General features: G+C 40.5%; 1 protein-coding gene across 1 annotated transcript in view; it reads right to left on the bottom strand.

The window, feature by feature from the left end:
* EFEMP1 (EGF-like fibulin extracellular matrix protein 1) overlaps nt 1–16,522 on the bottom strand; it is an 87,605-nt gene that overhangs the window by 9,992 nt on the left and 61,091 nt on the right. The window contains exons 8-9 of the mRNA XM_089669228.1: nt 7,588–7,707; nt 1,946–2,072 (exon numbers count right to left, since the gene is read on the bottom strand). Of these exons, the coding sequence (XP_089525354.1) occupies nt 1,946–2,072; nt 7,588–7,707 (247 nt within the window). The remainder of the gene's footprint in view (nt 1–1,945; nt 2,073–7,587; nt 7,708–16,522) is intronic.

Raw genomic sequence — 16,522 nt, 5'->3', positions numbered from 1 at the left:
TGCATTGTGTGTGAGGAGAGGGGGCAGGGAGGCCTCATTGTATATAAGGAGAGGGGGCAGGGAGGCTGCATTGTGTGAAAGGAGAGGAGCAGGGAGTCCTCACTGTATGTGGGGAGAGGGGACAGGGAGACTGCATTGTGTATCAGGAAAAGGGCAGGGAGGCCTCATTGTATATAAGGAGAGGGGGCAGGGAGGCTGCATTGTGTGTGAGGAGAGGGGGCAGGGAGGCTGCATTGTGTGTGAGGAGAGGGGGCAGGGAGGCCTCATTGTATATAAGGAGAGGGGGCAGGGAGGCTGCATTGTGTGAAAGGAGAGGAGCAGGGAGTCCTCACTGTATGTGGGGAGAGGAGGCAGGGAGGCTGCATTGTGTATCAGGAAAGGGGCAGGGAGGCCTCATTGTATATAAGGAGAGGGGGCAGGGAGGCTGCTTTGTGCCAGATGTGAGAGTTAGGAAGGCCGCATTGTATGTAAGGAGAGGGGGTAGGGAGGTTGAATTGTGTGTAAATGGAGGCAGAGAATCTGAATTTTATTTTATTTTAGTGTGATAAGGAAGGCAGGGGTCTGCATTATGTGTGTAAATGTGTGTGCGTGTATGTGGAGGGGGGGGGGGGGCTGTCAGGGCGGCTGAACTGTCATGAATGTGGGGAGTGAAGTTAGGGATATTCAGTGTATATGAATGTGAGGAGGAGGGGCAGGAAATGCATTGTTTGTGAGTGGTAGACAAGAAGTTTTGGGAGATGCAGTGGATTAGTAAATGCTGAGGCAAGGGGGGTGCAGAGGCAAACAATGGGAAAGGGGGGGGTGTAGTGGTGAGCCCTGAATGAGTGCACGTGGAGGTGAGCTGTGAATGAGAGGAGTAAAGGGGCGAGCTGTGGATGAGGGGATACAGCGGGGAGCAGTGGACAAAGGACTTCAGTGTCAGATATTGGGTGAGGGGGGTGAAAAGGTGACTGGTGGACGAGGGGGTGCAGAAGCAAATCGTGAAGGAGGGGTGTAGAGGTGGACAGTGGACAAGGCTATGAAGAGGGGAGTAATAGAGAAGGGAGTGTAAAGGCAAATGGTGGACAAGGGAGTGTGGAGGTGACAGGTGATCAAGAGGTGCAGTGGGGCAGAGGTGAATGGCAAAATAGGGGTGAGGGAAGTTTTTTGCTGTTGGGGTTCGCTTAAGGGAGTTTTGCCTTTCTGGGGAGGGAGTTTACTGGGAGAGAGTTTTACTGACAGCTGACAGCATGCTCCATTACAGCCCTTGGTGGAGCTGGAATATATTAGGGTACAACATTGCTGGAAGTGTTTCCTTGTTTCCTATTGTGCATAGCTTACAAATAAAGGAAAAAATAACCAATCAAAAACAAATAGCACACGTATCTTTGCTTGTTTTAATGAATACAGCTAGACAAAAAAAGATCTGGTGATAGGTTTCTTTAAAGTGTTACTAAACCCACAACAGAAAATCAGTCTGTATATGCAGTAAAGCATGCTTGTTATACTCACTGTGGAACCTAAGGAGTTAATCCTCTGCATTGTGTAGAAAGGCTGTTTGATCCTGTCTTCTCTGCCCCTCCTCTTGTTGAAATGACCACCCAATACAGACTGAACCCATTGTCAGTTTGGTTTGTATTGCTAGAGAGGTTATTTTTTTCTTGGGAGAGTGCATGTGATCAGCACAGGGCCAATCAGCACTGTCCAGACAGAGGTCAAGGGGATTTGCTTCCTCCTAGAGCAGAAAGAAAACTCCTCCTACAAGCTTTAACCAGTGCTCTGCTGAAGTCACAAGACTGCTCTAACTGCTGATGAGAAAAGGTATTTAGCAGTTTATATTTACTAAAATAATTGCATTTCCATGTTCTGCGTACTGTGGGAGAGCAGATATAGTGAATGCAGGGTCCTGGGTTTAGTAACACTTTAAGCCACATAATAGGAACATTTAATTTGCGCTTGTACTTACTTATCTGACATGCGTACATATGGTTCTTGGCAAGGGTTTGCTGGGTAACATCGGAATCCACCATAGTAGTTCCAACACATGCCTTCTTCACCACAATCGTGAGAGTTGCTTTCACATTCATTTATGTCTGGAAATATTTTAAACATTCTCTCATTACATAGTATTCTCTTAAAGTAACATTTATGGGATTATAAAATTAAATGTATGATTGCCATCTGTATGATAGAAATCTTTAAAATGGCAGGCTTTACAAATGTTTTAATTTATTCCTCTCATTTCTGTACACCATCAATAACACTACCAAAAGATTTCTCAATATATAACATGTAAACTCTTCAATAACAAATACAGCAATATTTGAATGCTGGAAACTGTCCTCTACTGCATGTTGTAAATGTACAGCTGTATCCAATTCATTTTGTGTTGTCAACATGTTTATCAAATTAAAGCTTCATTATGAAGCAACTCATATTTACGTATTAATTAACACTTACATATGATGTTAAGCTAACTGCACGGCTTTGCATCAGAGTACAAACAATAGTATGGAAAAAGTAATTAAACCCAATTGAACTTTCAGTTTAAATTAGCAAAATATATTCCATGTGCATAAAAAAAAAATAAGTGAATCTTTTTTCTTTAAAGTGGAAGTTTAGTCAAATCCTATTCTATCTAACCCTGTAAAGAAAAGATCTATATACTTACCTGAAGCCGCTCCAATGCAGTCCCATGATCAGCTGTCAGCAGCGGTTTCAGTGTAGAGGAGGGGCAGCCGACAACAGATGCTGCATAGTAAGCCTATGTGTAACATCATCTCCCAGGCATTTGCAGCCGTTATCAGTGATCTCTCCTCTACACAGAAGCTGTTACTGGAGAGACCATGTGACTGGACCAGAGCTTCTTCAGAATAGGTAAGTATATAGATCTTTTCTTTACAGGGTTTGATAGAATAGGCATAGAATGGGGTTGGGAGTAGGTTTAGCCTTAGTTAGGATCAGGGGCGGACTGACAACTCATGGGGCCCCTGGGCAATAGGGGATCATGGGGCCCCTGTGCTCTTGCCCAAACTCAAAAAAGCCTATGAAAAAGGTACCAGGGGCATTTTATGGGGCCCCCTACTGACCCCGGGCCCTCAGGCAGTGCCCGAGTTTCCAAATGGTCAGTCCGCCCCGGTTAGGATTTGACCAAACTTCCACTTTGAACAGCCACAGCTTCAGTGGAAAAGCCTGTCCCCTGCCAGTGCCTGCTGCAGTGTGGGACCCTTGTTCTCTGTGAGGCAGCAGTGATCTCTCTGCAGATGTCTGATACACCCCCTGCTGAGTCAGAGCCAGAGCTCTCCAATCACTTTTCAGTTTGCAGAGCTCTAGTTTGGCCCCAAAAAGGGGTGCATCTGAGCTCTGAAATGAAAGCACTGCTTCCACACAGAGAACAAGGATCATACTTTATAGCAGCTGGCAGAGGATAAGCTTTTCTACTTAAGTTGTGGTTGCTTTAGAAAGAAAACAAACTGTAGAACATTGAACACCTTTTGTTTTGATAACCTGAAGTGAATTTAGCTGATTTCAACTAAGAATTTAATTGGCTTTTTAAAAAAAGTAAGCATTTAAAAAATAGTGAGAACTGGAGCATCCAACTTTTATTATATTGGGAGTGCTGATTCAATTTTATTTACTCTTTTGTGGACTTGTGGGGGGGTTTATCTAATTCAGTTCAGCCGATGCAACTTTACATATTACGTTTTGCATATTATATACAGTATCTACAAGCTAATGTAGACTAGCCTCCTTGTAACTCTAACACTAACTACCTTGAACACCACCTAACATGCAATATCAATCATCCCTAACGTAAATATAACCCCTTGTCTTTATATTTTTGTGACTTGTAGAGTAATCCTTTACAGAAGACCAACTTTTCCCACATTAAAAGGTACCAGTGTAGACATTCTGCTGCTGGAATATTCTGCTTTTTAAAGGGGAACCAGATGTTCTCAAATATTTAAAGGCCCCCTCTGTGCTGATAATTATTTTTCTAGCCAATGATGTAAGGGCCTTTGTCAAAAGACTTTTGTTCGTGTATGAATTGCTTATCTCCCCATACAAGTCAATTGGAATGCAAAAGCAGCTCAAAGCCGGTTGATGCAGGTCAGATATATGTCAACTGCAAGTCAAACACCCCAGTAAATGAACTGTGAATGATCTCAGAAGCACCTAAATCTAATCTCATACGCAAGCAAAATGCACCTGGAAGCAATATGTATTGGCCTGTCAGCACAGGCCCATAACCCATCAACCCATGCCTAAAATACATTGTAACTGTTCATCTATTGCTAGCCAACAAACATGACAATTACATAGCATTAAAGAGCATTTCCACTCACCTCTGAGCATTTATATTTTGCTGGAAATCAGTGTGTTAATTAAATCATAAACAAAGGTTTTGTTTACCTAGGTGCAGCCAATACAGAGAGTCCATAGGTTTAATATTTTCACATATCACATAATTTTACCTCTATTATATTTACAGTTTGATCCACCATTGTAGTAATCCTACCTGTTGACCTATTTTCATATTTTTTAGCGGTTTCAAGGGATAGGATTTTGACAACTGTGTTCAGATTAACATGAGACCATTTGACACACATCCTTATCATTGTGGTTTTTGTTACCAAAGATGTTATGTTGTTAAATACAAGAAAGCCCATCAAAATTTTGAATTTCACAGTCAATGCATTAAACCCATTAGGGGCAAACATAATAGCAATTTGTACTCACATTGAAATTCTTTTCCATTGATAATTAGAGAACCTAAGGTTATACTGTAAGGTACAGGAGAAATAAACAGTAGGCTCATAGAAAACAAAAGGACAGCTGTGGCATTGTCCAATTGAACCTAGACTTCATTGTGGGTCAGAAAAGGAGTCCAATAACAGACAAACTGCTTACAATTTAAGAGAAAGACTGGATCTGTCCCACATGCATATAGCTCCAGTCCACAGGAAAGAATTACATCAGGAATAAAGTTGCCCAAACTGATTCTGCAGGAGCAGGGCGATTTTGACCTGAAAGGTGTCCAGGAGAACACCCAGCTACTCAGACAGCACAGTATCTTAGTGTGTAGCACTTCTGCCATGCAGCACTAGGTTCCTTGGATTGAATCCCAACCAGGACACTTCATACATGGAGTTTGCATGTTCTCTCTATACGTATCTGTAGGTATGGATACACCTTATACTGTAAGCTTCCTGAAGGCAGGGACTGCCGTGAATGTACCATATGTAACGTACTTTGTAAATGGTTGGCATTATATAAATACTTATAATAAATAAATAATAAAAAATAAATATTCCAAGTGATGGGACAAAATCAGAAATCTGAAGTCCTTCAAGGTCCACATCATGAGTGACACATAAGAGATGATGTTGAAGGCCATGGAAGTCTCCTCTCAAAGCAGCAGGAATACAAAGACTGGATTGGCTCTGAGGTAAAGAAGACCCAGAACTAGTAAACTGAAGTACCTGTAAATACTCTGGAGCCAATCCAAGATTAAAGGGGAAGGCTATAGACTCATAGAGGTTTTTGCCCATGGCAAATGCTGATGACCTGGAAAGATTGGAGAGTGTAAATATACATCCTTTATGTCGATGGATGCTAAGAAGTCTTTGCAATGAAGGGAGGCAATAACAGACCAAATAGATTCCATCCAAAAATGTTAGGACAAACAAAGGCATTGAGAGTCTATCAATCAAAGACTGAACTAATGTCTTCTTTGGGTTTTGGAACTGTAAACCAGTTTGAATAAAAATCTTGAAATCTCTTGGTTGGATGACCAAGAAAGAAGAATAATCCCCGATTCAACAATTCCTGAATAAAAACTACCTCACTTACAGTTAATGAACTGGAAAAAACCTGCACTCATTGGCAAAAAGACCATGATTTCAAATATCCTGTCTGAATCTTCCAGTAGCTGATTATAGCAGAAACAAATCTTCCAATTCAAGCAAAGCATATAGCAGAAGGGAAACAACATCCATTCTCCTAAGGGCACTAAGCAAAACTGACCAGGTGTGAGCTGGTTTTATAGCCTCAAGGGGACTAGCTCTCAGTTTTCTATGTGCTGGGTGTCAATTTCTCCTGCAGCAAGCAATATAACCAAGGTTTCTTAATTATCGTCAAGCTGTGTTCCTCAATCTGATGTCCTTCAAGGTCCACATCATGAGTGACACATTAGAGATGAAGTTGGAGGCCATGGAGGTTTCCTCTCAAAGCAGCAGGAATACAAAGACTGGATTGGCTCAGAGGTGAAGAAGACCCAGAACTGGTAAACTGAAGTATGTGTAAATACTCTGGAGCCAATCCAGATAGTGAAAATATTTTAACTCGATGTGACCACCAGCTTGGTGATTCAGTGAATAATTTTATTAGGTTAGCATGTGTGCTCCAGTTTAATGAAATATCTATTTGACAGGGCTATTTCTGTGTAATAATATCTTTCAACCTCTTTCAAAATATCATTCTGTCTGGCTATTGATGACAATAATCAGTTGACCAATTTGACCATTCTGTAATAATAATTCTCAGAGAACCACTGTATCTGTATATTCACACCAGATTTCGCCAGTAGTTGGTACAGGTACAATATGTATTTCCAGCTTCTGATCCTTATAAAGGAAATGTACATATGTTAAATGGAATATCATGTTTAACAGATACCTTATAAATATGCATTCCATCTGTTAAAAAGCAATTGAACTTTAAGTTTAAATCAGCTAATTAAGTTCCAAGCGCACCAGATCAAAAGTTTTGCAGAGTTTAAGGGCTTGTTCACACTGTGCTTGGTGAGCCGCATTCTTCTACTTTGGATGAACGCAGGTCACCGCTAGGGCACATAGAAAACAATTGTGTTCTGTGTTCCCCATCCACACCACAATGCTGTGTGGTGCAGTGCATAAAAATGCAGCATGTCTGTATTTTTCTGCAGAACACCGAATGTACCACACTGCAGCACAATGTACCCCAATGCTGTTCAAAGATATGAATGAAGTGTCAACATGTGCAAATTCAAATTAAGCTCAAGGTAAGTAGTTCGATGCCTACTGGAGCTCACACTGACAGCTCTCTACCATACAGGCTAGTGTGTAATTGTACCTTGTTAAAAAAAAAAAAAGAAAAAAAAAACTATGTCCCCTGCCAGCATGCTGCAGAGGACTTTTGCTCTGTGTGTGACTGTAGTCTCTCCGTAGAAGTCTGTCATGTCCTCTGCTGAGGCAGAGCTTACGCTCTCCAATCAGAAGTGAGTATGAGCTTTGCTGATTACAGAGCTATGGGTCTGATTTAGCAGGGTGTTTGCCCCACCTCTGCAGAGAGACCACTGTTTCCACACAAGGAGCAAGGGTCCCTCCCCACATCATGCTGGCTTTTTTGTTCAGGTTGTGGCAGTTTTCGAAAAAAATTTAATTGTAAGACCTTTTGAAAGCTTCGTTGGCTTTTAAACCTTAGTTAAACTATGAACATCATTATGCCATAGAATGAAAAAAAAATGTTTTATCCCATTATCTTTTATGAAGTATAATCCTTTTATGAAGTATAATCTATGATTTAAAAAGAAATTACAGACAGTGAACATTTAATGATCATACAAACCTTGACAAGATCGAGTCCCAACAAGCTGATATCCCTCCGGGCATACACATGAGAACCTTCCTGGCTCGTTAACACATTGGTACTGGCACAGATAACTGTTTGTTCTGCATTCATCAATATCTGTTAGACAATATGAAACCAGTGAAAACACTCACAACAAATTAATTATACCATATCCATAGGCAATTAGCAAACTAAAGAAAACAATGAAGTTGATAGAAAAATAATTAAGCATATTTATAAAATCCATTGTGTATTTTTAAGAGTCTACATCATTAATAAAATGCTTTCTTTAATTTTCCATACTTAACATTTGAAATTATAATCCTACATTAATTATGTTAATGGTGACCTGTTTTTGAAGTTTAATAAGCACCATCTATTCTATGTCACGTTGTAAATATTCTTTCCTTTTTAAACAATTATTCAATTTGCATACTAAAACTAATGACAGTAATAGTTATAAATAGGATTTTACAGACTTTATTAGTTAAAACATTAAATTAAAACCTTTAAAAAATATATGTGAAAGGCCTCATAATTAAAGCCAAAGTACAGCCAAAAATTTTTAGTTCTGAATGTTGTAAAAAGTGGAGAAGGGATAAAACCACTGTGAGATTTTCTAAAATTGCTGTCTATGTCCCTATTTTTTTCTTTTCACTTATTGTTCTTTAATTGGCTTTTACTGCTGTCCAGGGCTACATTGGAGCAATTTACCATCACTTCTGATTTTTTTCAGATTTTTTTATTTTTAATAAGAGGAAGTTAGGATAACTCTGCAAAGGCAATACAGACTGAAATACAAAAACTTGTTTGAGTATAGTAGGGGAAGACTAGGGCCCTTCTTAGATTTTTATTTCTGTGTCCCTGTTGCAGATATTCACTTCCTGTCTGGTTAAACCATTGTCAGCAGGACAGAGTTAATCTCGCTAATGGATAGTGTTAAATCTTAGAGGAGTTTTAATGCTTCCTCACTCACTGGGCAGCACAGTAGCTAAATGGTTAGCACTTCCCCCTGGCAATACTAGGGTCGTTGGTTCGAATCCCAACCACGGCACCACCTGCTTGGAGTTTGCATGTTCTCCCTGTGCCTGCGTGGGTTTCCTATGGGTACTCCAGTTTCCTCCCACACTCCAAAGACATGCTGGTAGGTGAATTGGATCCTGTCTACATTGTATGTGTATGAATGTGAGTTAGGGACTTTAGATTGTACACCCCTTGAGGGTTAGGGACTGATGTGAATGTATAATATATATGTAAAGTGCTGCGTAAATTGACAGCGTTATATAAGTACCTGAAATAAATATCCCAAATAAGAAAAAAAAAAAAGGTTTTGGCTAGACATACAGATTAATACTACTAAGGCAGTGAGTGGCAGTTGGCAGGTCTCAGCCCTAAAGTCAGGGATGTCAGGCCCATAGTGATATCAATGGCAGTAGCAAATTTCTGGACATTTTTGAATCTGCTGGATCTCCTGTGATGCTTGCCTTGTGCTTATTTATTGTTCCATTGTTGTTTTTTGTGGGAATATTATTTACTTGCTGAACCACCACAGTAGTTTTACTGGTATATCACTGCCCGATTCCAGGATTGGGGTGCGCGTGCATGCCCCTGCCCACCTACTTCCCTATCAAATCACAGCCTATAGCTCTGTGTTGGTAAACAACACAGAGTTCTACACAGCGGGAGCAATCACTTTGTTTCTTTTCCTTGCTAAGCAGGGAAAATAAATAAATAAATAAATACATTTGTAGTACAAAGCAGCATACAGTTAACCCCTTGATTGGACCTACATGTTAACCTCTTCCCAGCCAGTGTCATTAGTAAAGTGACAGTGTATATTTTTAGCAATGATCACTGTATTAGTGTAACTGAAGAGGTCAGTGTAATTTGGTGATTTCCCACAAAGTGTCAAATTCTGCACTGCACAGTCCCACTAAAAGTCTCTGATCATCGACAATACTAGTTAAAAAAAATAAAAAATTCCAGTATATGTCCCATAATTTATAAATGCTATAACTAGATGCAAACCAATCAATAGACACTTATTTAGATTTGTTTTTTGCCAAAGTCATGTAGCAGAATACATTTTGGCCTAAATTTATAAAGAAATTAAAATTTTTATCAAATATGTTTTATAGCAGAAAGTAACAAATATTGTATTTTTTCAAAATTTACAGTATTTTTTCATTTCTATAATAAAATATAGTGGTCAAATACCACTAAAAGAAAGCTCTATTGTTAGGAAAAAAATATATAAATTTTGTCTAGGTACAGTGTTGATAAACGGTACAATTTCCAGTTAACGTTGTGGAGTGTAAATAGAAAAATTGGCCTGATCATGAAGGGGTAAAATCTTCTGGAGCATAAGTGGTTATTTTAAAATGTTTTTTTTTATTTTTTAAGTCCATGTTTATAAACTGATATTGTAAAACAATCTGTAATAATAATAAAAATATGATTTTAGTTTGCAACATTTGTAAAATCTTTACATTACAAATTTTTGACAAGGATGTCCCATGTTCAGTGTGTAGGAGAACAAGGGAGGCACCACTGAGTGTAGTATTAGTGTATGGTTTATTCAGTAAAGGTAAGTAACACTCACAAGCGAGTAGAAAATGATCGCTTGTTATCAGAAATGCACAGGTTCAGTACAGCCCGAAAGTCCAGGGATGGAGTCCTGATTCCATGGATGGTGAGGAACACAGTCACAGCAGTCCAGACATGAGAATGTCAACCGGTAGTGAAGGAACCAGCGTGGATTGCATCTTGGGCGGAAGTGAATTCACCGGATGAGGACTGGTGTTGTGAAGGCAGGCTATGTGCTCAAAGCTCTCTGGCTCCTTCTAAAGGCCTGTAACATAGGCATGGCCTGTAGTCCGGCATGAGAACGCCGAATGGAAGTGAAGGAACAAGCGTGGAATGCAACCAGGGCAAGAGTGACGTCACCGGACAAAGACTGGTGTTATGCAGGAAGGCTACGTGCTTGGAGCTCTCTGGCTCCTTCTAAAGATATTTTTTTAAATGTATAGGTTTTTAAATATTAGCTTGTCTTGGGAGCTGCTTTGGATCACCAGTAAATAGCTACCAGCACAATAGCACACTCTAATATACATGTGTCCCAGTGCTAACTAATTTAAACAGTGGTGCAACACTAGTAACAAACACAAGTGGTCAAAGTTGTAACCAATGCTCCAATTCCCATATAGTCCAAAAAAGTGAAAATATTAATAAATAAAAATAATATTAAAATAACTAATGTCTCTTGACAAAATCCATGTGGTTGTGTGGTCTTCTTATATATTTAAACAATATCTATATATATATATATATATATATATATATCTATATACATACTGTGTATATATATATATATATATATATATATATATATATATATATATATGAAGAAAACCACACAAGCACATGGATTTTGCCAAGAGACGTATTATTTTATTATTATTTTACTTGTTACTATGTTATTAGCGCTGCACCACTGTTTAAATCGTATGTTCTTACTCCTGAACATAATACATCAAATCAATCTTTTGAAAAACACATTAAATTCCTTTTAAGTCACAGAAAGCTAATTCTAAGGGATTGGTAGATGTTTCTGCACACCATTAGTCTTTGTATAGTGGTTTTACATATACCCCCTTAATATCCTACTTCTTTTTCTCTTGTCACTTAACATGCTTTACCCCAAATTGAACACCAGCTACATAATGGAAATAATTATTGTGCATCCACCCTGCTCTCATTACACATGCTTTTTAAATGTCACATGTGTTACTTGTTGATACAATATAAATTGGAATCACCAGTTTGTTTGTCTCTAAATCACTTTTGTTTATTCTCTAAACAGATGCAACATTACATGAATTGCCTCAGCATTTGACAAGTTTGAGTAAGCGAACATTGTTTAAAATGTGGAAATATTTTTACGTCAAGAAAATAATTTTTTTTTCTGGTAATGCTGGCAGTCCTTCATAACTTAACAAGGTCATGGATGTAATACACACAATTACCGTATGTGCTGCTGGTCCAAAGTTCAGAAAACTGAACTCTGAGGATGCAGTAGGGGATCTCCATGTTGGAACTCTTGACTTTGTATTGACTGATTGGTGGAGAAAGTACAAAAATGTCTTTTTACTTCCAAGGATATGTAGGGTAGCACCTTCCTTAACAACCAACCCATATAAGAATAGTGATTCTAAAGTTTAGATTTTTAAAAAATAATAAACATGTCATGTTTACCTGCTCTGTGCAATGGTTCTGCACACAGCAGCCCCAGACCTTCCCTTCTGGGGTCCCCCCGCTGGTGCTCCTGGCTCCTCCTCCCTTCTGAGTGCCGCTTGCTATGGGAGCACTCATGCGGGCTGGATCCCAAGCTAGGATGTGTGCGTCTATTGACACATACAACGCTGCTTGACCCTGCCCCCCACTCCTTCCTCACAAAATGTGATTGCTAACAGCAGGAGCCAATGGTTCCCACTGCTGCATACATGCCCAGTGAGGAGAAAGAGAGAACAGTGCTGCTGAATTTCAGGCACAGAACTGGATCAAGATTGGGCTCAAGATTGGGAAAGTATCTAGGGGGAATAGTGAAAAACAAGTATAACACCCTCCAGGTTAGATAGATAGGCTGTTGTTTTTCTTTTATAGGCAGAGGCTAGGAAGGTTCTGCAGGTCAGGGCTTCTAGAGCCCTCCCACCTTTCCAGAAACAGCAGAACTTTCTAGAACAGGGGAGGAGGAGGGGAGGAGGCCCAGATATGCATGTTGGAGGGACCTTGGTCAATCCCTTGACAGGAGACGGGGCATGGTGACCAGGACAATCCTCAAATATGACAGAGGCTGGAGAGAGAGGGGAGTTGAGTGGAAGATGGATTGAGAGCAGACTGGAGTGTGGAGTCTGGAGGGGACCCTAGGGAAGGGACCCCAGGAAGCCTACCTACAGGCTCGTTGCTGGACAGGAGGATCTCTGCTGCCTCAATGTCTCTTTGGTAGGACAACCTGTTAGCAGGGAAAGAGCCAGCCCAGCAAAAGGCATAAAAGCAGCTACCAACCCACCCTACTGACAAAACTGGACAGTGTGACTACTCCTACACCCTCTGGGCCCAGGACAGTCTTTAATATTGATTGTGCCCTAGGCAAACAATTTCTTGCCCCTCACCCCTCATGCTCTCCACCTTCTCTGAGACATACAATAAATAGCAGCTAGACTCAAAATCAGTTAACTACAGCAGATCAGGCAGCGATTGCAATTGGTTGCCAGAAGTTACAGCATATCATTACCGCTCACTGACTGGTTGCTAGAAGTTACAGCACACATTACAGCTCCCTGATTACTTGCTAGAGGTTACTGCACATCATTATTGCTCACTGATTGGTTGCTAGAGGTTATTCACATACCCACCACTCACTAATTGGTTGCTAGAGGTTACTGCATGACATACAAATGAATGGAGCTAATATTTACTTATCAATGCCAGTTATTTACATGTGAATTCTGACATGGTCTGAATAATCTGAACACTGCAATTGGGCAGAGCTGGACAGCATAAGTGACTGCACTTCACACTAAGATATCAGGACATAGCACGGAAGGAAGACCTTGAGGGACAATAGAATGTAAACTAGAACAGTTGACAAATATGGGGTAACGGCTTTGGGCCCCACAATAATGACTGGGCCCAGGGAAGCTGCCCCATTTTTCCCTCCTTAAAGATGGCCCTGCCTGGGCCGGATAAAGGGAGAGAGTGGTCAGGTGCAATACTCAACTAGTCTTCACCTGGGACTGTTTGATTGTAAGCTCTTGGGACACCCTTGCTCAGGGATACCCTCAGCAAAGCTGGGTGAAGAGGACTCATGCAGGGTCTGAGGAGGTACGCAGAAAGAGAATAAAATGGACAGTGCTTAATTTGCTCTATTTTGCCAGTCCACCCTTTTTGTACATAGTTGCTGAGAAGTTGTCCTCGAGTTCCCATATACCCCTAGACTCCAGCAAAGTTCTTAACCCATAATAGAAATCATAAAAGCAAGTTCCTGTACTGTTTTATTGACTCCAAAAGTACAGGTGTGGAAAATGCGTGTTGCCTGGCTGTGAAGATCATAGGAGGACCCAAACATACTCAGTGGGCCTTAAAAGGGCTCACCAGCCTTGCACATTATCCTGGTGATAACTTTATTGTATTGACAAAATAAATATATACTAATAAACAACATCAGCAATTAAGGCGATCTGGTCACCTAAGCAAGTCCCAAATGCAAGAAGATCCTCCAAAAGTCTGATGTGTTTTGAGGTGGATCCTCTCTTCCTCAGAGCCTAATTTGCCTTTATTGGCTCTAAGAGGGGTTCTCCCCTCGAAACATTGTGCACTCTTGCCTTAATTGCTGATGTTATTTGTGAGTATACATCTATTTTACTATTACAATAAAGTTATCACGATGGTAATGCCCAACGCTTGTGCACCCTCTCTTCTTTGTTTTCTAGTTTTTCTGGGTTTCCCTAGGCATTGGGCCATCAAAGCCTGTGCCAGTATCAGAGCAGTCAGTGACTTGTGATCCACTTTTGCCAGTGCACGTCTGTTGAGTGCAGGAGATTGTTTTTTTTGCAAGTATATAGGGGGGCCTGGGAGTGGGGGGGGACTGATCACAGAAGGTTTTTTACCTTCATGCAGAAAATGCATTAAGGTAAAAAAAAAAAACCCTTCTGCCTTTACAACAACTTTAAAGTGTTTCTAAACCACAAACCAAAAATGCAACATATTGCAGCTTACTAGTCCACACTAACTGTTCCTGGGTGGCCACCTCACTCCTCCACTGTATCTAGGCTGCTCTCCTGATATGGACTGGAGACATGGCTGTACCTTTTCATCTCTATTACAGGGGGGCAGGACAGTTTACAAAACATAGCTAGGAAGGAAAATATTCTTTGGTGCAGCTCACAGGAAGTGACAAGGACAATACATTTCTGACAAGATCAACAGGAATCTTCTGTATTTGCTGAAAAGTTCTTAGCTTAAAAAGAAGAAAACAAATGTTCCCACCACATTTGTGAACCCTCACCTTGTGAAACCATCCATACAGTTTAAAAAAAAAGAAAGGTAAAACATTTACATTTTGATAAAAAAACCTTTATAAATACCTTTTTTTCCCTTTTAAGAACCCTCTGTTCACAGCTGCATATGGAGCTCAGAGAGCTGGGGGAGGAGAAACAGCAGTACACTGTGAATGACTGTGAGGGGGGCATGTCAGGACAAGTCTGCTCATTGGAGAAGGTCAGGCTGAGTTATAAGCGCAGCTAGGGAACTGACCATTTTGTGCTCTCATGCCGAGTGTGGTCAGTTTTTAATAGGAAAACAGAGGGACTGGGGGGAACACCACTGCTCTCACAGTGCATTGTGATTGACCAAGGCAATGCACCTGACCACAGGTCAGGTACAATGCTGTAGTCAATCAAAGCACAAATGGGTGGAGTTAGCGGTGACGTCACCGCTAGCTGCCCGATTATTTATATATGACAGGCAAATGTCAGATTGCAGTGAGTGGTCAGCGTTTGCGGAAAGTCAGAGTCACCGTGATTGATGAAGGGTTACAACAATGGAACCATTATTTTGGCTTTTATTAAACTTGCACTCTAGAGGATTTACCCCCCTTCCTGACTAGGCCATTTTTTCCAGTACGACTCTGTGTTACTTTAACTGACAATTGCGCGGTCATGCAAGGCTGCACCCAAATGAAATTTATGTCCTTTTTTTCCCCACAAATAGAGCTTTCTTTTGGTGGTATTTGATCACCTCTGTGGTGTTTATTTTGTGTGCTATAAACAAAAAAAGACTGACAATTTTGAGAAAAAAACAAAATTTTTGACTTTTTGTTATTAAAAATGTCCAATAAAAATTTTTAAAAAATCAAATTTCGCCATAAATTTAGGGCAAAATGTATCCTGCTACATTTCTTTGCTAAAAAAAATCCCAATACATGTAAATTAAATATAAATATAAAAATGAGGGAACGCTATCAGTGGTGTCCCGAGGCAGGTGCAGGGAGCGCGGCCCGCTCCGGGTGACACCGACCACATGGGTTGACACCGGACCCGCTCCACAAAAAGGTGAGTTGTAAAGCAAGCCAACGATCCCGCATCCTGCGGGTATTGTCAGCATGCAACCTATATGGGGTGACACCGGACCCGCTTTAAGAAAAGGTAAGTTGTAAAGAAAGCCGACGATCCCCGCAGGATGGATCAGATCTGCAGATTGAGCATAATGGATCCATTATGCTCAATCCACAGATCCGATCCATTCTGCGGGGATCGTCAGAGGGGGTGTCATCAAGTGTTACCGCACCGGGTGACACCAACCCGAGGGACGCCTCTGAACGCTATCATTGTTTAAACATTACAAAGAATATAAAAGAATATGCAAAAAGGAAATAAAAGCCGCAAAAATTGAAAAGGAACGGCAGATTGCAAAAGATAGCAGGACCAACCCCAAAAAATTCTTCAAATATATTAATAGTGAAAAGGTTCGGTCCGAGCATGTAGGCCCTTTACAAAATAATCTAGAGTGGGTGACTGGGAACAAAGAGAAGGCAAATTTATTAAATACCTTCTTCAGCTCTATGTATACAAAGGAGCATGGGGGAGCTCTTGTCCATAATGGGCATGGTATTGACACAGCTCCAGATGATCCACATTGGCTCACAATTGATATGATCCAAAAATATTTAGACAATATAAAGATGAATAAAGCACCTGGACCGGATGGCATACACCCACAGGTCTTTAAAGAACTGAGCTCTGTCATTTCAAAGCCATTTTTTTCTAATTTTTAGGGACTCTTTAATGACTGGCATAGTACCACTGGATTAGCGTAAGTCCAATGTGGTGCCAATATTTAAAAAGGGGTCAAAATCTTTACCAAGTAATTATAG

Source organism: Staurois parvus, unplaced genomic scaffold, assembly GCF_062004578.1.
Source record: "Staurois parvus isolate SC_StPar_1 unplaced genomic scaffold, SC_StPar_1.0 ptg000070l, whole genome shotgun sequence".
In the NCBI taxonomy this organism is placed as follows: domain Eukaryota; kingdom Metazoa; phylum Chordata; class Amphibia; order Anura; family Ranidae; genus Staurois; species Staurois parvus.
This window is presented reverse-complemented; position numbering and strand designations above follow the sequence as displayed.